At 39.5% G+C, this 25923-nt stretch overlaps 1 protein-coding gene across 4 annotated transcripts in view; it reads left to right on the forward strand.

The window, feature by feature from the left end:
* The window catches only part of LOC124303326 (tubulin polyglutamylase TTLL5), a 282756-nt gene that overhangs the window by 26935 nt on the left and 229898 nt on the right, over positions 1–25923 (forward strand). For all 4 annotated transcript variants that reach the window (XM_046760409.1, XM_046760407.1, XM_046760408.1 and 1 more), the window contains exons 2-3: positions 8293–8478; positions 24696–24773. In XM_046760409.1, coding sequence (XP_046616365.1) covers positions 8312–8478; positions 24696–24773 — 245 coding nt within the window. In that variant the 5' untranslated portion in view covers positions 8293–8311. The remainder of the gene's footprint in view (positions 1–8292; positions 8479–24695; positions 24774–25923) is intronic.

Below are 25923 nucleotides of genomic sequence, written 5' to 3' on the forward strand. Positions count from 1 at the left end.
AACTTCAGTGGAGATCTCTTCGTGTTTGACATTTTCGAATTTCCACGATAATATGAGGTTAACCTTCACATTTCCCTTCTCGCGCAGTACCAGCTCCAACTTCTCTGTAACGACGCGCTGCACATCGTCCAGAAAGGCGTCCAAATTTTTATGACGGAGATTTGTGACAACCCCCGTTCGGATTCGGCTGGCAAAAGCACTATCCACGTTGTCCCACTGTACACCCGTAGGAGTACCGATATTTCTACCCATCATCACTACGCATTGCTGCAACTGCTTGATCTTCGTCACCCAAGATTGTAGTAGTGTGATCGTATGTTGGATCCGTATTTTCGGACCAACAGTCCTTCCTCGTTGCATAGAAATATCGCGCAGAACTTGGATATTCGCAATTCCAATATCAGTCCAATGGTTGATGACAGCGTCATTCTCTTCTCCGTGAGGTTGCTCTCTCAACAAATTGTATGTCCCCTCTATCCGCTCTGCAATTCCCATATGCGCTTCGACGGCCATGACTTTGACGCGGTTGATGAAGATATTCAGAAGTGTTCACTTGCACGTTTCGTGTAAAACTGACGAGTCTTCAGATGCACCTTGCATTATACGATACAGTTGAATCTCAAGAATTTAGGGGCGGTGCGCATTGCGTTCTGCTCATCGCGGAGGGAAAAATGACGTTAGAGATGCGATGCGCACTGCGTTCTCCGCATCTCGGAGGGAAAAATGACGTCGGAGACGACTGGGTCCACCTTTTACCCGACCCGCCATCTCTAAATTTTTGAGTCTCATTGCTCTCCCGGCTTCGCAGAGATGATGCAATTCATGTAAAAAATGACGTCAGAGGCGGCGGGGTCCGCAGTCCCCCTTTCACCATCCCTAAATTTTTGGAGTTTATTGCTTGTTTGAAGTCACCCCGCTTCCGCAGCTGCATCTTGCCTAAAAGCGTGGTAGAACAGGTTTTCACCCCCTCCCCCTCTCCGCGAACGCGCCGCCACCTATGATAGATACCCACCTAAGTATAAAAATCTGCGCAAATGCTGCGAGTAGAGTACCAATGTATAGCTTCCCAAGCATGCAATGAAAATCGGTCAACGAAAAGCAGGTAGTGGGTGGTGCAGGTATAAAAAAATCGGGGCCCAGACCCCTTGCCCGAATACCTACGTTTATGACGTTCGACGGAAAACAAGTCTCGACAGGAATTATTTTGTGTGTGTGTGTGTGTGTGCGCGCGTGCGTGCGTGTGTGCGTGTGTGCGTGTGTGTGTCAAATCCTATGAAAATAGCCATCTTGCGGCAAACCGCGAAAATCATCAAAGGGGGAGGGGGGGAGCGAGGGGGGAACGCCGCGGATTTAGGGGGGAGCTAGGGGGGTAGCGCCGCGGGTTTAGGGGGGACCAGGGGGGAGCGCCGCCATTTTGTGGTCCAGAACCGGCCTGCCTCGGGCCGAGGGGGGAGCTAGGGGGGAGCTAGGGAAGAGCGCCGCCATCTTTGATCCAGAACTCTTGTATATACACTACTGTTTCGTTCTATATCTTGAGTTATTCGAGTGATACAAAATTTGTCAACTTTCATTTTATCAGTAGAGTTTTTGAAGGTGTTCTGGTAATTTGTAACACGTGGCGAATGAGACCACAAATATGCTACTCAAAAAATGTTCACATTAAGTCGAAATTTTTTTTGTGTAAGTCGAATAATGCAAATCACAGAGCAAAACCGATTGAGGTTGTAAGAGAATACTTCCGATCGTTCGTACAGGAATTGACGGAAAAATATACAAATTTCTGTTTGATCGGTTTTTAGTAAAATGTCTGATATACGTAATTATTTAGTTTGAAACCCTATGTACTGATCTGATTAGAAAAAAGTTGAGAATGTTGGAAAACTTGTAACCTTTCGAGTGAAAATCAAACATTCGTATTATAGGAAGCTTCCTTTTTCTACGATGTAAAATAAAACATAAATTAGCGTCAGAATTCAAGGTGGTTGTGTTTCTCACATCGTCGTGGGATCGCCTACAAATATTCTTTGCTGTTCGGTTAGTGAAATTTATCTGTCACTAATAAGTCGCACAAGTTCGCATAACGATAGATGCGGTGAATACAAAACTTAGTACACGGATTTGAATCAAACATGTTTAGACATCATGTTAACCTTAGTCACTTACACCCATGGAAACCTTCACATTACTTACACGGGGTTACTTGAACCCCAGCCAACGTTGGAACTTCATTACTGTACACAACGTTACGTTATGCACAGTTACGAATTTAACAAAATTCTGTGTTGAAATTTAACAATTCAGAAATAAACTTCAATCTTGGTTTTAGCAAAAAAAAAAAGCGATGGAGGATACTGGAGAAATTTGTGAGCAGAAATAGTAAAACAGTATGCAATACACACACGGGGTCCTTGAGACCCCAATGTTTGTTCAATCATTCTTTATTTTACTTGCACAAACAACCCTGATCCAAGCACGCTTACTTTAAAATTGTACGTGAAAGTCGGTTCTAGGGTTAATACTTTTCGAAATAAAAATATCAGATCTCGAATAATACTAATGCTATACATAATTATTGCTAAATAAGATTTTCATCCATTTTGTTTTAAGTGTACCCTACCGTTCTTTACGAGATTGAATTCAATCATTTATGGGCACAAAAATTCTGCATGACCTTGCCTAGTAATAAATATATGGGTCTATCTATCTTCGTTTTGCCACCGATAAGGATTGGGTTCTGAAAAGGAAGCACAGATGTATAAAGTGAAAGAGCAAGGCTGACCGTATACGCAGCCCTTCGTGGATAAGCTCCAAATTCACGCCTGCACTGTGTTTGTAAAATCGACACCAAGATATTGCGTAGTACAGCAAATCTTGAGATATTTCGGCAAAATATGTACTGATAACGTGATGCGTATCCTTAATCAAAGGCGACTCGACAGAAGTTGTAGAAGTAAATTGAAGATTGTGGCATCTTGTGAACACGATGAGATATGTGTGCGCGCAAAAAATGAAAATCTCACGTCAGTAAATAAGAATAAAGATTCTCTGGTGATGTAGATTCAACGATGCAGGGGTAACTCGTGAGAGGTTGTAGCATGGCATTCGGAAATGAGTTTTTACGGGGTGGACCGTTCAGGGTTGTAGTTAAAAATTCGAAACCACGATATGCTGTCAGCTCATAATTTATTGCATGTTGTACTGTCGAAGATTTCTTAAATATGTTGATATCATGTGAATTTTTCGAACTCGGCGATCGAGCAAGAAGTGACCGAGTTTTGAAGATCTCATACATTTAGGAATGTCATTATAAATTAGCCTGATGATGGCACGCTGGGCCCGCCGAAACATAGCAAAATGAAAATAAAAATATGCAAACCACGCATAGTCAAATACTCTGACCCTCGCCGGCGAATCCTTCCACATATGTTGATATCAAGACTAGTTCTCTCGTAGCGGAAACGGGATTTTTAAGGGTGGGTCGTTAGGGGTTCTAGGTATCGATGCGAGGTAAGTATATACAAAGAGCTCACAAATAGCTCATCATTCTGAAATTTTTCTCTTTCTATCACTTTGGAGAGGGAGAGGGTGGCTGTGTTCTCACGTACTCAGCCCCCCTAACTAAAAATAATCAATTCTTGCCTAGATGTTTCAGCTCAAAATTCGGAATTATACTGTGCCGATTGCTCATAAATATTTCAAAATTCTGGTATTTTTAATTTTTTGCTATCATATTTTTTCCGCAGTGGGGGGACTGACTATTTACGTACTTGGCCCTCCCACTCAAAATCGCTAATTTTTGCTCGACCAGTTGAGCTCAAAAATCGGAACTTGAATATTCTGAGAGCCCATATATAGCTCGTAATTTTGTATGTATCAATTAATTTTTTTTGTAAAGTGGAGGGGTTAGGTACTTACAATTAGAGGTGTCTATTCAACAGTTCCATAAGAAGCGGTTATCGTGCACTGTAAAAAATTTGGTGTCAAAATCAACACCATTTTAACACCACGCGTAGTCCCGAAAAGTCCACTCCGCTGGTGTGCATGCTTGGTGTTAACAGACAGTGTTAAAAGTTCGGTGTTCCGAAGTAACGACGATTGCAGTAACACCCGAAACCTGACACCTTCAGAATAACACCAGAGTATTGACGCCCAGACAATTATGACACCATAAAAATCAGCACCAAGGAATTTGAACCCTGCGAAATAACCACATTGAAATGGACACCATAAGAATCCACACCACTGAATAAGCACCTTGCGAATGAACACCAGCGGATTAACACCCTGGCAATAACACCAAAAAACTGACACCCAGTTGATAACACCAGAAAATTGACATCCGCAATATAGCACTATAGAACTTACACCCTGAGAACAACTCCAAAAAATTGACACCATGGTAATAACACCAGAGAATTGGCAAACCGACTCTTTTTTTTCTTGTATGAATATAGGTATATGCATATATGACACATGAGGTAGGGTTTAAAAATAAAATACAGTGATTCGTAAGATAATCCAAGTCAATATGTAATTTCTGTTATATAGGTAAACACCATACATGTGCTTTCAAATATATACATATATAAACTTATTTTTGCTTATACATATATACATATATATAATCACATGAACCTTAGAATAATCTTACATATTATATATTTAATATCAATAGTACAAAACTTATTTTCTCTTTAACAACAAATTGGCTAAATAATAATTAATCATTATTGTTTGTACTTTCCGTTCTGCGGGATAGGAACTTTTCAATACGGTATGCATTTATATGAACATATGAATTGAGTGACAAGAAAAGACGTAAAAACTAATAGTACAATATACATATAGATTATAATTATGATAATGATGAAAATAGTAGCATATTGGTACGTTTAAAAAATATGACATTTCGGCACTACGAACGTGGTAGTTTTGTGATAACTTTGATGAAATTCATAGGCATACTTATGATCCAACAGATTGAGATCGATTAAACTATAGGTCTTTATAATTTCGGGTTCGACTACAAAAGCATGGTACTCGTCACTAAAATATTTTGTTTTACATTTGGTACAAATAACGAATGGTACATTGCGATGTACAAAGATATGAGTGATGACCTGAAATACGGGTAGATCCGTCTGTTCATCAATATGGGTTGCAATTGAAAATCCGACTTTATAAAGAAATCCAGAAACTACTTTTTTCACCACGAATATTCTATCGGATGGATTAAATTGAAAATCGCTTCTCGCTAACAAAAATTTAAATATAAAATTGTCATACCTATTAAATTTGCCTCCGCCTGAGCCAATAAAATTTCTTTCTTTTGTGTCTTAGGACAGGCATTGCGGAGGAAGATCAACTGTCCTTGCGCACTTTCCTCATTGTGAGGGTACACATTTTTGGGGGTTGAACGTTTTCTTTCTGCTCAATTTTAACTTCTTTACTCGGCACCTGACGACGTCTATTGCGGGTGCGCAGTCTCCAGGAGATGTAACCTGACCGGCCTTCAGGGTCATAGAATATTTCCTGAAATTTAAATCAGTAAATGCTAGATAGTTTTATTAACACATAAACAATTCGCTACTGTATATGATCCTGTAAAAAATATCGGGCTAAAGTTTCACTTATATATAGGTAAAATATGTTAATTCAAAATTTTTTTCAAAGCTAATGCCGACTAGAATGTGGCAGTATTTTATTCCAATTTAATAATTTATTTCCAATAAATTCACCAAATGGAGATAGGTTAGTGTACACCGAGCGTTTTGGTAATTCAGTACGCGGAATGAAATGATAATGCTCGGTTCGTACTCAATTATACAAGTCAGCACCAAATGGTTTAAAATGACACCGTATAGCGTTGAAAGAACCCTAGATACTATTCAAAGAACACCAAATAGTGTTAGATGAACAGAAAATAGCATTTAACGATTTATTGGAAAATATTATTTATTAACACTTACCTGCAATAATAAAATCATTCTATTCCAAGGGCTTGCCATTGGGAGTGAGCACTTTTATCCATTTAGTCTCCCCGTTGTATCGTCCCTTTCGCAACTGGAAAGATGTCCCGGTAATAATGTCATCACTATCCGGTGCATCCTGCACATTTGCTGCTTGCTGTGCACTATTGATCAACACATTTTCCATTTCAGGGCCATCCATATTAAGCAAAGTCACGGTAAAAACATTAACAAAATCTGATTCCGACATAACTAGAACCATACACGAGGCAGACGACACGTTTTACCTGAAATGCGAAGCGACTGCTTGTAAGCGCGCGTGGAGGAAACTGAGTTTTTCTGACTGCGGGCTAAGGACTTGCGGCATGTTAAAACTTGTACGCGTAAGAGCTTTCGACATCAGAATGACACCATCGGTGTCAATTCGAAATTGCGTCGGTGTCAATGCAACACTATGTCGGTGTATACGTAATTCTGTGACAGACTTGGATTTTGAGGTTGACACCATCGCCGTCAAACCAACACATTGTAAACAATCGACGGTGTGAACTTCTATAAAATTTCTATAGACTGCATTTCGGTTTGGAAGCAGCACTATTTGGTGCTTTTTAACTTCCCGTTTCTCCGTTTTCGGAGAAAAAAGGAAATTATTGTAATCACCCCGAAAATGAAAAGTTAGGTGTTCACTAAATCTTGACGTTTCAAGATCTAGAGAATCATCTCCGACCGCTTTCGGACGGACGACTGTGTGTGTGTATGTGTGTATGTATATACGTGTGTGATCAATTTTTTTGTCCCACGATATCTCAAAAACGAGGCACTGCATTTCAATGATTTTGGTCTCAATCGACGCGGCTTTTCAAAACTTAGAACTGAGTAGATTTTTGCTTTGATAGGTTCAGTACTTTTTGAATTATTCGAACATCAAATCTCCGAAAAATAAAATAAAAATATCTTGAGAATGGATCAACGGATTTGAATGAAAATTGGTACCATGAGATTTCTGGGGTCGTTGATCACGAATATGGGATCAGATTTGCAAAATCTGAAATGGCGAATCCAATATGGTGGAATAAAATCTAAAAATATTCGGATTTTGGTAGAAATTAGTAGTCGGAGGTTTTTTGGGTGACCGATAACAAATCCAAGGTCAGAATTCCCAAATTTATAATGGTGGATCCATTATAGTGGTTCAAAATAAAAGAAAATCATATTATCTTCATGTAATATGGTATCCAAGGACTTTCGATACATCAATCACGAATCTGAATTTGTAGTTCGAAATTCGAATTGGATATTAATATTTTTTTTTCCGTCAACTCGGAACCTGCAGTGTGATAACGGGAAGATCGAGGGCTGGCTCACGGTCAGCTTGTTAAACACACGCAACTCGTCATTTTCGACACCATATAGTGCTAAATTCTTGAATTAACGAATAAATGTTGCCCATATAATATATACTAATTTATACATACATGCGTATAATCTGATATAATCTTATTGGATCAAATTCGAATTGTAATTTGTTTGTTTTTATTTAATTTTATCGTGTTAGGGCGGACTATTTTTTTCCCGAGTAATCTCGCGCACGGTGAGATATAATCATTGAATATAATTCTCAAGTTATGTACGAAGATTTCCGACATCTAGACAGTGAGTATACCTCGTACCACAGACGAGGCTCATTGTGACTATGGGAATTTTTATTTTGAAGATATACTAACTTCTGAAGAGGGTAAATCAACACCTTGATCATTCAAATTGCACCGAAAGGTGTCTGTTTGAGTAAAAAACTGCAGATGGTGTTGATTCACGTAAGATGACATCATTTTTAATCCCAACAACATTGCCGGAGTATTTCATAAACTTTATTGGTGTTATTTGTGACACCGAAATTCCCAGCCAATAACACCGAGCTTGCTTACTAACTTCTGAAGAGGCTGAATCAACACCTTAGTCATTCAAATTGCACCAAAAGGTGTCAGTATGAGTTAAACACTGCAGATGGTGTTGATTTAGTTAAGATAACACCATTTTTAATTACAACAACATCGCCGGAGTCTTTCATACACTTTATTGGTGTTGTTTGTGACACCGATATTCCTAAACAACAACTCCGAGCTTGTTTACACCGCAAATTTTTTACAGTGTGTAATTAAAAAAACAAAAAAATTGTTGAACGATTTATTTTGCTAAATTGGTATTGTTCGGTAGGTGGGTCTCGTTTCCTTGCTTTCCCCGTTATTCCTCAACTGGCTAATAATACCAATTTGTAGTATCACTGTTATAAAATTTTAGACAGCGATTAATTTTGGTGTTACAGACGAACTGTGCTGTCTCAAATGAACCACAACTTGCGGCTCTCAGCGGGTAAACTAGATGGCAAACGTACCAAAGACTCGATGTCGTCATCTAGCTTGTCAGGCACGTCTCAGCTTTCAAGTAGCAGCGATGAAGTCCTGGAACCGCTTGTACACAAGTCTCATAATATCATTAAAAAGTCTGAAAGGTAAGTTGTTTATGTTGTAATCCTTAATTTTTCAATTTATTTAAGTGTATTATTTGACAATTAAAATTTTGCGTCATTAAATGATCAAGGTACTAAGTGCAAGGTAGTAAAACTGCACTGTTGCAGGGTTAGTTGATAATAGTGTCTCGAGCTCGCGGCGTTTCCGCGGTAAAGCTAGATAACTTAAAGTATATTCGGGCAAACTTACGGCCTAAGGTAAATGTCAAAAAAACAGCCATATCAAGCTGGAACCGCCACATTCGAAAATCGAAAAATCTCCTATGGAATAATTAAGGGCTAATTAAAGGCTAATTAAATGCTCTATTTTCGAATTAAATGCTCCGCGTTTTTTAAAAGAAACCTGTGGCGGTACCAGCTCGACATAAACCTGGAACCGCCGCACCGAAAAAAACGGAAAACACCTGAAATTTCGGAAAAATGTTACGGTCATAATTAAAGGCTAATTAAAGGCTCTTGGATTTCCTCATCTTTAAATTTAATTGCTCGGCGTTTTTAAAAAAAAACCTGTGGTGGTGCCAGCTGGAGATGAACCAGACTCAAAAAAAAACGGGAACGAGGTCAAATTTCAGAAAAATGTGACGGTCATAATTAGAGGTTAAGTAAAGGCTCCCGGCATGTCACCCGCTCGAATTAACTGCTCCACCCCCGAGGGGTGGAAACCACCTCAAAACTAGAAGAATCGGTGTAACTCATGGACGCAACAACTTACAGAGTTCGTACAGGCGCTGAAATTACTCTAGAATTAAAGGCTCCTGGAAAACCATCCGCTCGAATTAACTGCTCCACCCCCGAGGGCTGGAAACCACCTCAAAACTAGAAAAATCGGTATAACTCTCGGACGGAATGAGTTACAGGGTTTCTAGAGGCGTCAAAATCACTCTAGAATTACGGAATATCACCCGCTCGAATTAACTGCTCCACCCCCGATGGGTGGAAACCACCACAAAACTCAAAAAATCGTTATAACTTTTGGACGCATCAACTTACAGAGTTCGTACGGGCGCCAAAATTACTCTAGAATTAAAGGCTTCTGGAAAACCACTTGCTTCAATTAACTGCTCCACCACCGAGGGGTGGAAACCACCACAAAACTAGAAAAATCGGTGTAACTCTTGGACACAACAACCTACAGGGTCTCTAGAGGCACCAAAATCACTCTACAGTCAACGGCTTTTGATACACTGCCGTTACAAATCGAATGCTTTCCAGTCCACCCACAAGGGTGTGATTGACACACGAATTTCACGAATCAACGGAGCAGTTGGATGGAACAGGAACCAGGATTTTCAATGCGAAAAAATGTTCGTGTCGCGTGAATTCGTTAGGCAAGTTTTGTGTCTTGTACTTTGATTTCAGCATCGTCACCAACGAACGTCATCGTAACGCAAATGAAGCATTGTTCTTGCAGTTATTGATTTCACTTTCGGAATTGCAGGTGGGTGATGGAGATTATTTACTGTGTACCTTTGTTCACACTATAAAAAGTATTCGTTACCGCCACCGTCGTCACCATTACAAGAACTCAGCCCTTCCTTCCCTTTTCAGACACTAACAAGGAAACGTTTTCATGTGTCCCCCTCCGATTTCAATGAAACTCTGGTATGTTATAGAGGGTCAAAATCGATGACATACGTATTTTTTTTTATCGGCCCAAACTCATTTCAAAGGGGTGAAACACCCCTCCAAAGTTGACCACCTCCCAAGATGATTTTTCTGTTTTGCATACAAGGAGGGGGTTTTGATAACTAATAATGATAGTAATAAATACCTTGTCAAAAGTGATGAAAAACACACTTCGAATATTCTCAAGAAATCTTTATTTTAGGGGTTAACTTGTATATACAAAGTTCATTTTTTACATTAGAAACAAGATGTTCATCAGAGCTTAATGAATCCAACAGCACTGTGAAGAGCATGCAAGAATACAGAATACGTGCTTTCGATTTTATCCCAAAAACTGAATTCTTATCGACTTTTTTCCCAATATTGCGGATTATGTCTAGTATTTAGCCATGCATCATTGAATAACATTGTTTGAGGCTCGCATTCATTCTGGCATCGCTCTCTTATCATTTTACTGTTTTATCATTTTTTTTCAAGAAACGTAAATATTTTTCATTTCAAGCAGACTATCAACTACTCGAAAATTCGATGTGTGTCATATGTAAACAAGTCATAGTCAAGTTGTAAGTAGAAAGATAGACACAATGGTCTAAATTGTGTTAATGGCTTGAGAAAGTGAGTGTGTAATATAAAGAAAATTCCTACTCCAAATTTCAAATTTTCAGAAGCCCCAATTTTTTTTTTTGGCCTAGGAGTCAACGACAGCCGGGTCGTTTTGGCACAATCAATTTATTTAATGAATCATCCGTGGAACATATAATAGGAATATGAACGTTCTCCAATGCACCGCCATGATCAGGGCTTACGAAAGAGATCTATTCACGATAAGCAATTGACAAAAAAAATTCATAGACATATGCGAAAGTTTTTGTACACATTGATTGGAGCATAAGAATTTCACAAAATATCTTCTTCCGCCTGAATTTCATGACAGAACTCGACTCCCACCCATATGAGCAGGCGTAAAAAAATCTAAGAAAATTTGTATTTCCAAAGATGAAATTAATTGCGATGCTCTTTTTTAGAATAACAAACGCGAAAAGAATATTGTTTCACCTATAAAATACAACGACGGTCGTCCAGGACTGTGAAACTGCGCTGGGCATGTGGCACGTCAGCGACGAGGCTACAACGCTGCATCTCTACCTGCCTGAAAGACGATCGTTGCTGTTCTGAATTATTGGAAGATTATCGTGAAGTTTTTTTTTCATGTTATACATTTATTCAGTGAATAAATTCGAATTCTAGCGGATAGTTGTAATAGATCTTTTACCGTAAGAATCGAGACTCAAATATACGGATGAAATTCGCAAAATTCCAACACTTATGTGGGTGGAAGACGAGTTTTGTCGTGGAATTCAGGCGGAAGATGATATTTTTCAAGTGTCTTATGTTCGAATTAATGCGTACAATAAGTTTCGCGTATACGGCTATAAATATTTTTTGTCAATTTTTTTGCTGTGATCGTAACCCTCCCGTAACTCCCCGTCGTGGGGGTGCGTTGGAGGTTGTTCATATTACTATCAGGGCAGAGCCCTTACGCGGATCTCGGGGTGTGCATAAGGCATTTACCAGCGATAAAAAAAAATGAAAAAAAAAGGTAGCGACAGACCGAGAAAACTGGGAATAATCAAGGAATATCATCTATCTGGAAGAGTCAGATAATTATGATGAACCATAGGGAAAAACGTACTTTTTTCGTGAATCCTTTTGCAAACTTCTGCAGCAAGGCTTCGTAATTTCGGTTCAGCTAACTTTCGCAAATGGTATCGTTGAATTTCTAATCAGTTGTGTGAAACAGAGAATTACTATTTGTTTTTTAGATCCAAATTTATATACTCAAGGTACACAACTTTGCGAGCTTTTGGTCGTAAAAACTGCTCACCATTATCCAAGTTTCGTGTTAAAAAGTTCGGAAATTCTGCATCTTTTGACGGGAAAAGTCAAGGATGTTCATCTGAGCAAAATTGTCGCCACCCTGGCTGTTATATGTTACACGGATTACTCATACAAAAAAAATGAAGTTTGTGAAAATGGTGTAATGAAATCTGTTGTCAACCCCGGTCTTCTAGTGCGCCACTATGCAGCGAGAAGAGTGCGTAGAGTAGATATCGAGCCTGCGTACTCTTGAAAGAAACGGGCCTGCGAGTAGGTTTGCCAGACGTCCGGCTTTAGCCGGATATGTTTGGCTTTTTACGATCATATCCGGCCAAATATTCACGTGTCCGGCCTGTCCGGCTTCTGTTAGATTTTTTGTCAGTTTTATTTGTCGCATGCATCTGCAGATGCAGCGCCTGCAGAGCGAGCGAAGCAATGCAGCATATGCCGATTCACGGCAACGGCTCACCTTTTTGTTTGTACTACTCGCAGCAGGTTTTGTTTTTAGTCGGCGGTAAGAACGCGTGGTGTGCTCAGCCTATGCATTTTGAACATCAGTCAGCGGTAACCGTATTTTTAGTGAGTTAGTTTTAAATAAATACCAAATGATGATGGGACTAATTATTGATAGTTGCTAGTTATACTGGTTAATTTTGGAATAAAACTGTGACTTATTAGTACTCAGCAATGTCCACGGCCACCTACAAAGCTGCAGCCACCACTGCTTACGGGGCAGCAGGTAAACATTTTTAAACATTTAAAATACGTAATCGAATTGTTTTTTATTATGAAAGTTATGTCCAGCCTTGGAAACGTATGTCTGGCTTGAAAAAAGGTACGCTTGGTTATTAAAAAAATATATGTCCGGCTTTTAGGCCAAAATATCCGGCCAAACATAGCGCCGAGTCCGGCTTTTGTATTTTGGGGTTGGCAACTCTACCTGCGAGTTGACTCTGGGCTTTGGCGAGAGCTGTGTGCGGTGCGCGCACTTGACCGCTCTCACTAACAAAAGGTCCGGCAACACGTGTCGAGCACGCCGCCGCGCCGGTGAGACAAAATATCAGTTCGGCAAGAACAGTGAGCACGCTGCCAGTTGCTTGTAGTGAATAGAGCGGTCGGGTCGATTCCGGGAAACGTTATACACCTGTGAGATCGTTTGAAACGTCTTAGTGGTACAATTGAATCGATAAAATCGCGGATTTCTTAACTGCATTCGCCCACGTAGTAATATTCTCCGGACATCATTCGTACTCTCGCAGGGGGATATTAGTTTGTCACCCCCGGGGGGGTTATTTCGGTGATTTATCCTGCGTGTGAGTGAAAAACATTTAGTGAAACGTATTGTGTGTCAACTAAAGTAAGGCTTCAAAGACCGACGTAGAGTGCTGAGCTGTATTTGAAGGTAAAGTAAACAGAGAGTTCTACTATGAAGGATTAGTGAAGTTGAATGTGCGTCCGAAATTTCAGCTGAAAATATTCAAAATTGAAAGAAAGAAGGATAAATCGAGTAAATCCTGGTGGGTGTGAAAGTATAGAAAGATTGAGAAATAGAAGAGCCACAATATCGAATCTTTAAAAAAGCAAAAATATCTATTGTAGAATTTAAAAAATGTGGAAAATTCAATTATGGAAAATTGAAAAAATCAAAAGATCAGAATGTAGAATGACAAAATGTACAATCGTCAGAATTCGTCTCGATCATACAAAATCATACCCAGATTCTTGATTTTGCTTTCTATCTTTTGATCTTTCTATATTTTGCCTCTGTGTTTCGGCAAAGTATCGAATAGTTAAATGTGTGTCTCGCGACACTCAAAATCGTCCTCGCACATGTACGCACACTCGCGTGCAATGTTTACTTGCCGTCTCTGCGTCAAACCTCGCCGCTTGCCCGTGTCGCGACTCAAAACCTATCAGCTGTATCTCATGTATTGTCTACTGTCTCGAAATCATGTATGTGTGTAATCTATGTGTTCTCTCGCTCTGTAAAATCATCACTCTAACGTTCTCTTGCGATACGGTCTGTATCGCCGCATCAGAATCAATAAAATTCTCGGTTACTATTAATCACTATCTCTCTCTATCTCAACATCACTTTCGTTTCATTTACACTCGTCCTCATCACTAATTCACGGATCCCACGTCGATGATCCATATCCTTTTGCCAACTCTCTAAACACTCTGTATTTCGACTTTCTATATTTTCAATTTTATATACTTGGACTTTACTTGGATATGTTTCGATTATTCCATGAATGAGATGTTCGCGTCTTTGAAAACTCGATCTTCTTGTCCTTCTATGAATCGGCTATTCTATTTTCTTACTCCCACCCAAATAACTCGAGATGGTTTAATTTGAATTTTTTTTTTATGGTTTATGTTAATTCTTGTATTCAAAATATATGAGCATGTGAGGTCTGGCTTGATATCGACTGGGTAATCTCTGCGATTTATTCGTAGTATCATCAAACCTCTCGTACACTCCAGCTGGCCTCACCGCAATTTTCGTGTAATGACCGGTTCCACGAACAGGTGATTTTTCCATGTCAGCGGAACGTCGAGTGGTTGCCGGTGTGAAGTCAATCACGCTAATTAAACGGAAACAGGACAAATCTCTGTTTAACGGATCAACAAAACATTCTGGGATCTCGTCTAAAGTAACCAAGTCACCTCAAGTAGTGCCCTCAAGTTTGGTACAATCCAAGCATACCATGGATTCCTTTACCGCTTTTTATGACTCTGGTTTAATAGATGAGGAACACAGTGTACATGACTGAGCAATAATTTTTTTTAGCGGTCGCGTTTGAGATGAAGACGCAGCTAAGAGAACTTCATTGTTCTGTATTGACAACGAGCTAATCTCGGGATCTGCTCGCATTGCTGGTTGGAATTCAGAGAAACCATCCTGAGCTATATCGCTAGGAATAATATCGTGGCATTCAGATGAGTCATCTACGTTGGGAATATTAACATAAGAATCGTTGAGATTCATACTACCCTCCGCACTGTTTGCATTATAAACTGTTTTGGAGACGATGTTTGCGTGGACAATTTTCGTTCGACCATTAATGTAGTTGATACGCTTGGCCACAAATACGTCCGCCCTCAACGGCTTAGAACCATTCCTCAATAGGTGAGTTTTAATTATACTAAACTCACTTTCCACCGACGCGCTTGTAGCAGGCACTCGGCCGTAGCCAAATTAGTCACGGCATACACTCGATCATAATGGGAACCATCAAATATCTCTCAACAGGCGATCTGCAAACGCAGGTAAATAATGCGCATTATCGTGATCGCCCTCTTCAATTCTTCACACGCTTTTTACTTTTAGGTCAATGTCTCTACCCCATGACCACCAATAATTGACGACGTTAATGTCTTCAAAGATGCTTTTATCATCCGGGAGAGTTTCGACTGGCGGGCTATTGTCCTCTTCAAAAGCTTCCAACGACGGGTTGATGGTATTTTTTAGCCTCGATTTATGGTAATCACATTGTGACTGCTGACCAGAACATAAGTTGCCGTCTGTCTCACATCGTGCCACCGTTAGCAGCGATTAAAACATCTCGCCGGCAGAACGCATGTCGCGGACTTGTACGAATTGCCCTAATACCGCCATGTAAAAGACCTTCACTCGTCTCGGAGAATTTTTTAGAAAATCTGCGTACGTCTTCAGAAAATGAGCTACATCAAGTCTGATGTAACGTTGTGGCAACGTAGAGGTATGATTACATGCGTTGGCATAATCCTCGATAGTTTTGTAGTCCGTGAAGAGCCTAACCGCTGCTCCTAATAACGCCTCGGATGAGTCACACACAACTTCTTTCGGGTATGCAGCAGCTTGAGAAACCCACTCCGCTAACCAGTATGAAATTGCCACAGTGGTGTGCTTTTCGCTGAGCATTTGAGAAACTGAAAACTGTCCATTTTGATTATGTACTACAGAGTGGTACAAAAAAATGGACTTGGATTTCGAACCATCGGTCCTTTCTATCGACTTTACAATGCTGCCAGTAACGTCGATCGAAATGCAGGCTGGCTCTTCCTTTGCGTAGGCTCTATTGACATGGAGCTGATGGTTAGTCCAGTAAAAAAGGTGGAACGGGTCCATCCCGATGGCGTGAATCGTATTTTGCTCTGACTTCAGTTTCATAATTTGCAATGCTTGAATTGGGTCACGATGTAAGTACTTTGACAATATATATTCATGCTTAGCATTAACCAAAGCACTTTTCTTGGGCAGGTGAGGAGGCTCGGAATCCCCTGGTAACGTCAACGTGTCAGCTTTTTCGGCACGGTATATTGCGGCTGATTTCGTGTACAATTCTTTAGCGATATCTCGTCGAATTGGCGCCCGTAAGTATCGTTTACCACACTTTCCGGTGCCTTTCGTCACAATATATTCCAGACGAGTTTTGTTATTGGCAGTATCGATACCGTTGTCAATTTTGCAGACTAGTTTCCCTCCACAATTGCAGGTACCTGTAGAACATCGAACAAAAATTGATAAAAACTACACTTCTCGCAAAAATTAAGGGAACAACAAAATTTTCGCAATTTTTTGGTGATTTTCAACAGGCTGTATTTCAGTGAAAAATGGTCGTGCAAGAAATAAAAAAACAAAGCTTTTGAAGCTTGAAGACTCTAGTTTTTGAATTTTTTGGTTAAAAATTTTTCGAAGCACTATTAGCCATGCAATCCTTGGATAAAGCACGAAGAAAAAATTTTCAAAATTTTTTACATTTTTTTTTTCGCTCTACGGGCATGGAAAAATTTTTCCGAGCTAAACCAATGCATAGGTCGTATAGCCTGTTTATTCAGCTTCAAGATGCTTTTTTTTAAACCTCGATACGACCATTTGTCTTCGAGATATCGAATTTTGAATGCCAAAGGATCCTTTTTCACTCAACTGCCGATATCTCTGGAACTATTGGTCGCACAGCGAGCCGAAGGGCAGTTTCTTTTTCTGCAGAAAATTTCCTACAAAAATCTGTCAAGGTTGATGTCAAAAAAAATTTTTTTCCACCTGTACCGTTAACGTGAAAAAAGAGCAAAAAAATGCCATTTTGCCTTTTTTTGGATAATCGACTGTATCTTCGTCAATATTGGGGGAAGAGCTTAGGTTAGAAGAAAATTTTACAGCCTAATGTACCCCAAAGGTCTCCCTAAATCGGTAGATCGATCGGTTCAGCGGTTTTCCTGGACCGATTGATTGAAATTTTGAAAAAATTAAGGGAACAAGGTTTTTGTTTCTTAAGGAATTTTTGGATAATCGACTGTATCTTCGTCAATATTGGGGGGAAAGCTTAGGATAGAAGAAAATTTTACAGCCTAATGTACCCCAAAGGTCCCCCTAAATCGGTAGATCGATCGGTTCAGCGGTTTTCCTGGACCGATTGACTGAAATTTCGAAAAAATCAAGGGAACAAGGTTTTTGTTTCTTAAGGAACCTTGTTCTCTTAATTTTGTCAAAATTTCAATCAATCGGTCCAGGAAAACCGCTAAACCGATCGATCTACCGATTTAGGGGGACATTTGGGGTACATTAGGCTGTAAAATTTTCTTCTAACCTAAGCTCTTCCCCCAATATTGACGAAGATACAGTCGATTATCCAAAAAAAGGCAAAATGGCATTTTTTTGCTCTTTTTTCACGTTAAAGGTACAGGTGGAAAAAATTTTTTTTTGACATCAACCTTGACAGATTTTTGTAGGAAATTTTCTGCAGAAAAAGAAACTGCCCTTCGGCTCGTTGTGCGACCAATAGTTCCAGAGATATCGGCAGTTGAGTGAAAAAGGATCCTTTGGCATTCAAAATTCGATATCTCGAAGACAAATGGTCGTATCGAGGTTTAAAAAAAAGCATCTTGAAGCTGAATAAACAGGCTATACGACCTATGCATTGGTTTAGCTCGGAAAAATTTTTCCATGCCCGTGGAGCGAAAAAAAAAATGTAAAAAATTTTGAAAATTTTTTCTTCGTGCTTTATCCAAGGATTGCATGGCTAATAGTGCTTCGAAAAATTTTTAACCAAAAAATTCAAAAACTAGAGTCTTCAAGCTTCAAAAGCTTTGTTTTTTTATTTCTTGCACGACCATTTTTCACTGAAATACAGCCTGTTGAAAATCACCAAAAAATTGCGAAAATTTTGTTGTTCCCTTAATTTTTGCGAGAAGTATATTACCAGGTCGAAAACGACCATTTTTGTACATTTAAGTTTTCAATTTGTTCAGTTATTATTTTTCTTACACAACAAGTGAGTTATTATTTGTAGTTCAATGGTTTTATCAATTTTTGTCGGTTTAATTTTACATATTTTTAATTTTTTTGATTTCACATACTTTTCTGTAGTTGTAGATTTGGATTATATAGTAAGTTGCATCTTTGGTTATTAGTTTGCAGTTCAATGGTTCTATTAATTTTGTTTCAGTTTAGTTTTACACATTTGTTAATATTTTTAATTTCATATACTTTTCTGTACTTGTAGGTTTAGATTATATAATTAGTCATATACTTTGTTATTATTTGTAGTTTAATGATTTTAATAATATTTTGTAGGTTGCCTGCTGATGAATTGCGAAGAACAATGCAACATGCAAAGTCCCTAAATTAGGACCCACGGACCAGCCAGCGTGATATCTAGCTAAAATCCAACCGAAAATTTCTTAACCGAAAGCTCGTCCGACGCATAGTTTTTCAATTATAAGCGATAGTGCAAGGCCAATCCGAGTGCAGCATTTCATCTCGATTTGCCGCCACGGAAATTGCCGTTTTTTTAGTCTGGGTGAATTATTATTATTCGTTTATGAATTGAATATCAGCACTTCCCCGCTGTCACTTCTCGCCCCTTCTTGGGAGTTGGCCGATATTGTTGCCGGGGTCCGCGGTACCGGCCTCACATAGTTTCATTAATTTTTTGTAGGTTTAATTTTACTTGTAAATTTTGTTTCTTGTTATTATTATTAGTCCGACTATATACGTGTCGTTAGATCGTATAGGGTATATTTATCATTACGATGGATGCTAATTACAGCATCCGGGTATTATATCTCTGTGCAAGTAGTAACGAATAAAATGCCAATATATCTCTGTGGCTAACAGGCATAACCGAATAAGTCCATTTTTTGGAAAAATGAGTTTATGCCGGACTTTATTATCCGTATTTTATTTTAAGATATATAATTGTCGACATTTGTTTATCTGAATGGAAATATAGTGGTTTTGTTAAACCAAATAATTCCAATTTCCCGGCATAACCGAATAAGTCCACCGGATCCCGCTATAACCGAATAAGTTGAATTGTTTCAGTTTGGCAGCGACAAAATAATGACTGCATTATTTTAATGATATTGCTACATTCGATCTTCTGTAAAATAGAATGGCTTCCAACAGTAATTAATTCTGGAACCGTTTTCCCGATGCGGCAGAGTATCTGTAACTTAAAATCGCGGTTTCTCGAAAACATAATCTATGGACTTATTCGGTTATGCCTGTCTGCCACAGATGTAACAGTATACATACCATTGGCTGAACCGCTGGAACCATCCTGCGTGTTCTTCGAATTATGGAAATTGAATGCACATTTTAATCGGCTTGCGTTCCAAATCTGATCTGTCAACCAGTATTGCCAAAGAGCCGGCTTGAACGTAGTGCAGAGACGCCCGTACGTCTTGCATCTAGCTGCATCTCGCCTTCTATAAAATTTTCTTTAGAGGAGTTCCTCGAACTCATAGCACTAATAGCTATTTTGCTGGATAAAAATGATTTTTTCTACCGATGAGATTTAATATTAACAATGTGTACTATAAGCAATTACTGTTGAATGAAATTGATGAGTTTTTGATAAATAATGGAATTTAACACAGGTCATTTAAATGAATTTACTCTAAGCGCTTAGGCATTGACAAGCTATTTTTACTAATTGTCGAAATACCCTCTGTTCGTCTGCATTTTTGTGATCACGATTAAGTCATATTTTATTATTAATATTTATATTATTAATTATCACTGATTTACGATTCTGATTTATGGGTGGATTCAATTCAATGGATCAAGGGCGATATCGTCGTAAATGAACCGAGTCAACGTAGGGTGAAATATGGTTTGGATGACTGTGACTGGCTTATACGGGCAGAACCCATTATCGCAACAAATTTGTGAGCGATGAACAATTTTCAACAATGTTGACACCTGATCCAATAGCACTGCATTTTCATGCACCAGCACGAAGTTACGGACAGAACCAGAAATTACTCTATTTAAAATAATCTCGGGAATCATGGATTGAAAAGGGGTATCATGATTCCTGATAGCGACGAAGTAGTGAACTATACTGGAAAACGGTCCCGTGAAACTTGAATTAGTTTGTACTACTAAAAGGGCAGAATAATCGGTTTGATCGTTGACAAAACATGAAATCAACTGAACACTTAAAAATTTTGTGTACCCTGAAATTCACTCAAATTTCTCTGCTGATTTTTGCAGGGCTTGTGTCGTTGAAAATTCTTCTGTTATCAGAGACAATTCAATAATGCACTGTTTTGAAGTGACCGAAATCTGGTAATTGAGATGGATTACTTCGATTTGTATGGATTTTCTGTAACACAGACTTTTGAACTGTGCAGCGGAGAGCCTATGATTAAGAAATCAATGTAACGCCTCTAAAAACCCTCTAACTTGTTCCGTCTAAGAGTTACTATGATTTTTCGAGTTTTGAGTTGGCTTCCAACCCTCGGGTGTGGAGCAGTCAGTTCGAGCTGGTGATATTCCGGGAGCCTTTAATTCTAGAGTGATTTTGGCGCCTGTACAAACTCTGTAAGTTGTTGCGTCTATGAGTTACACCGATTTTTCTAGTTTTGAGGTGGTTTACACCCCTCGGGGGTGGAGCAGTTATTTCGAGCGGATGGTTTTCCAGGAGCCTTTAATTCTAGAGTAATTTTGGCGCACGTACGAACTCTGTAAGTTGTTGCGTCCATGAGTTACACCGATTCTTCTAGTTTTGAGGTGGTTTCCAACCCTTGGGGGTGGAGCAGTTAATTGGAGCGGGTGATATTCCGGGAGCCTTTAATTAGCCTCAAATTATGACCGTCACACTTTTCTGAAATTTGACCTCGAGCCTGTTTTTTTTTTAAGTCTGGTTCATCTCGAGCGGCACCGCCACAGGTTTTTTTTTAAAAATCGCCGAGCAATTCATTCAAAGATGAGGAATTCCAAGAGCCTTTAATTAGCCTTCAATTATGCCCCTAACACTTTTCCGAAATTTCAGGTGTTTTCCGTTTTTTTCGGTGCGGCGGTTCCAGGTTTATGTCGAGCTGGCACCGCCACAGGTTTCTTTTAAAAAATGCGGAGCATTTAATTCGAAAATAGAGCATTTAATTAGCCTTTAATTAGCCCTTAATTATTCCATAGGAGATTTTTCGATTTTCGAATGTGGCGGTTTCACCTGGATATGGCTTCTGGTAACGCGACTTGAGATAGTCGTTCTATGTCTTGACTCAGAGACGCGAGATCCTTATCACGTCCTTGTCTCCTCGTTTGTAATTGTGCTGTATAAAGTCTCGTTAAATGGTCATTGCCATATCTCAATGTTAGCGCAGAGCTATGTTTGTCATAGTCTGAAATTTCTTCTTCTGATAATGCTGTCAAAACGTTTAACGCGGGAGTTCGTGAACAAGAGGCAAGGCTGTGGGCCTTCATGGCGGAGTCCCACTGATTATACTTTGCAATTGTATTAAATTGTCTCTCATACTCGGCCCATGGAATTTTTCCATCGAACATAGGCGGATTCAAAGAGCAAATGGGTTTCTATTAAATTTGAGAAGTAACCCCTGGTAATCTTCAATTATTCAATTGACTAAGATGAGAATATCGAGGCTGAACATGAGACAGAGGCTCGGAAAAGCCAACCTCGTTACCTACGCTAGTTCTACGGATTGGGGATTTGTTTGTTTCCCTAATAAAAGGAACAGACCTTGAGTAGTGAACATCCTGGGATCGTCCTGGATGTTGAACTCCCTGAACAGCAGGGGAAGGAACTAGGGAAGGCAGTGGAGTAGCAACTACTGGGACTCGAGGAGTAACAGCCGGCTCTCTGGAGCTGCTCATCTGATGGACGGATTGAAGGGCCGCAACAGTCGTCTGGAACAGGTCATGTAGACTTGTCTCCAAACGTTCTTGAGCTTCTCTATCTAGCCTCCGCTGCTCCAGTTCTCTTTCTCGCTGTTCTTGTTGCATAGTAAGTTCTCTTTCTCGCTGTTTTTGCTGGTCTTGAAGCAGTTGAACCAGTTGTTGATGTTGACGTTCGGCGGCTTCTTGTTGTTGGTTCATAATTTTCAAGAGATCAATTTGAGTGAACGAGGCCACCGAAGGAACGGAAAGTGGGTTCACTGAAGGTGTTGATCTTGTTTCAGGGACTCGCGGAGTTTCTGTGATTTCATTTCCGCCACTTTTCCGTCGTCGAGAGCGTGTCAAACGACTATTGCTCATAGTTATTAAAATTTCACGCACTGAATTGACTCGATTAAAACTCAATATCCCACTTCTGACACCAGTGTAACGTTCTTAGACGTTACGAAAATAAAATAAGGATTCGTGAGTTTGATTAATTAGACACAATCGAAGGCGTTAATAAAATGCTAAGAAGAAGCTTTAATTGCTGGGAATGTGTTTCTAGTTCAAAGTCTGAAACAAGACTGTTTTTACAATAATGTTGGTTGACGTAGTGACCTTATTCTTTTTGAAGACATAAGAGGTTTATAAACTTCTTTTATCTATGATGACTACTAGATCATTAAAAGGGGGCAAAACGGGTGATTTCACCCTTTGTAACAGTATGTACGCCGTAGAATCACGGTGTCAGCGTTCCGCCGATATTTAGGCGTCACTTGCATATCAACTGTTAGTATGTTCGATTATGTAACTCGAATACTCTTCGTACCGTTTTCAACATATATATACTCGTATACATATACTAGGAGGGCTTCACCCCCCTGCGCGCTTCGCGCGTCAACCCCTATTTTTGGGTTTGGCTGGGAGGGGTGGGAACGCGGTAAGAGTTCAGATTTTTGTAGGTATAGGGATGTATATGTATAAAGGGTTAAGTGTTGAATCCCTGATTCCTAGATAGATGTATATACAGAAGGTGAAGGGTTAAGTCTTCATAGGTGTTGCGGTATACTATATGTAGGATAAAGGGTTAAATCTTCACAGCTATAAGGGCATATGCGTAGGGTGAAGGGTTGAGTCTTCACAGGTATAATGGTATATATGTGGGCTAAAAGGTTGAATCTTCATAGTCATATAGGCATAAACGTTGCAAAGGTCGAAGATCGATGGTCGAAAAACGAAGGTCGAAAATTGAAGGTCGAAAATCGAAGGTCGGTGGTCGAAGGTTGAAGGTCGAATATCGAAAATGGAAGGTCGAAAGTCGAAGGTCGAAGGTCAAATGTCGATTGTTGAAGCTCGGAGATCAAAGGGTGAAGGGTTAAGTAGGGGGAGGGTGGACGGTGGATGGAATGTCTGAGGTGGGGAAGGGCATGAGGGAGAGTGAAGGGAATCTATGAAGCTAAATCTGTCAAGATCTGAGGGCATATACGTGGGTTCGAGGCTAAATCTGTCAATTTCTGAGGGCTTATACGCTGAATTCTTGACACGGCGGGGGTATACCTATATTTTTATAATATAGAGAGATATTGTTACCGTTACGTTATATGTACTGTAACGAGTACGGTTTTTCTCGAGGTCAGAGCCTATGAGAAAGACCCGTTATTGTGGTGTTCTTAGTCAATTTCTATGAACGAATATAAATATAAGGAACCCCCTCTGATGGGTAAAAAGCTGGATCAGCTTATTGGACCCAAAAACCCTGGACCGTCGGACCATGCGGACTTAGGTATCACCAAAGCCTCCTTGATACGTGAACAGGCACCTCCGCCCGTTGCTCCCTTCAGTAAGACAAGGGCTTGTTTGGCCATTGCTTCCAGCTGGAGACAAGTGAGAGAGGCGTATGTCACCTAATCGGAGATACGGGCTTTCCAGCACTCGCTTCTAATTGCGAACTCGGAGTAAACAGAGTCGCCTGCCTATTTTCAGTCGTGGGTTACTGACCCTAAACACCGCCGATCCTCCAGACCAGGGAATACCTTGGCTGTCTGTTAGTTTATTCCCCCCTTCCCTCAAGGTGCAGCTATGAGTTCGTGGAGATTGTTGAACAACGAGATAGACGAGTGTATAATTTGACAGTAAATAGGCTTTAATAGTATCAAATCAAATACAATTGGTATCGTTCGCTCTTGGCGATTTGGGTTATAAACTTAACTGTAGAAAACCAAAATACAAATAAAGAAATAATAATATTATCAGAATTTATAGGTTCTGCTCCTAACTGGTTCCTACAGCTCAAACTTTTTTGAATACGCGGCTCTATCCTATCTTTACCAATTCCTTTAAGAGGTCCCGGGCTATCGTGGACTCTAAATTTATAATATCTTTCTGCTTTCGAACTAAGCGCTTTGCTTGAAGTTCTTTTCTAATATTGTGAAGCTAAATTCGACAATGTCCTCTAGATGAGGTACACTTCGCCTAACGTGATCAGTTGTACGTGCGTGGTGAATGCTTTTCTCTTTACATATGAGATCTTACGATGTTCACCCTGACAGAGAGGTATTTAAATGAATAATTTTCCTTTTTTGTACAGCACAACAAAAGACAAAGACAACAACGAATGGCTGCTAACTGGATCTGGAGGAGGCAAGCCGCCGGTACTGCGATTCAAGTGAGTCCATATTCGTAAATTGAAATGCATGGAAAACTAAAAAGACATCCCGACTTGGCTGAAAAAATCAATTTTAAGCATAGATTCTCGTACTAGTAGAAGTACAATAGAGAGGGCTTGGCCGGGTTTTGCATCTAAAATATGCCGCAACAGAATTAGAATTACTTCAAACCAAACTTTTTCGTCTCATAAGAAACTAAGTGTGCCGAAATTTCAACTCTCTACCTTTACTTGTACACTGGAAATTGACACGGGATTTTATAGTTTCATCCGATTTCCGCGGCACTTTGATTACGGAGAGTATGAGAAATATTGGAGCCTTTTCAGATATCTGTATATGTGCTGTGAATTTATTTCAGATTTTTCGACCGCAAAGTGGCTGTGTTGAAAATGTCCAAAGACTTATATTGCCCATTTTTGTTGGAATTTTTCAAGCGATTAACTTTTTTTTTACAGTACAAACGTCTGGTCAAGCTTAATTTTTTGAAGTTTGTTTTAGATTTTCTGGGATGGTGCGCTGTTTTGACATTATTCAAAAAATCGAAAACCCATTTTTCAACCTATTTTCATATACTCGACTGATTTTATGTTTAATTCGAAGTTTTAGTTGATGAATTCGACGGTATTTATAATTTCTGTTATTACTCACCAGCAGCGCCTTCCTAGGATTACATTAAATTTTTATTAATTGAAAATATGTATTTGATACATGTGCTAGACGTCCCTAGCTTTTCGACCGAGCCGCATGGAAGGAGATGATCGCTGCTGAATTCAAAGATGAGACTTGTAGTATCTTGTATTAATTGTATGCGTGTTTATTCATTTATTAACTATACCGGGACAATCTCTTGAAACTATACATACAATGCGCATGCGCGAGTTTTATCGGCTGCTCGGACAGGCTGGCCACTCCGAGTTTCAGCTGTTAAACTCTGTTTCTGGCGGCTATGTAGTTCATACGAATTTTCGAGGTTAGAATCTCAAACAGTCGAGGTAGTGACTCGGAAAGTTGATGCTAATGCTCTTTGAAAATTGGCTTTATTCGACCGAAATGAGAAATCTATTTAAATGTCGGGTGCTTGGAAGAAACGCAGCAGGTAGGTGGAAACACTTTATTTGATCACCTTTATTATTTCGTACATTAGAAATA

This window comes from Neodiprion virginianus, chromosome 4 (genome assembly GCF_021901495.1).
Source record: "Neodiprion virginianus isolate iyNeoVirg1 chromosome 4, iyNeoVirg1.1, whole genome shotgun sequence".
Classification (NCBI taxonomy): domain Eukaryota; kingdom Metazoa; phylum Arthropoda; class Insecta; order Hymenoptera; family Diprionidae; genus Neodiprion; species Neodiprion virginianus.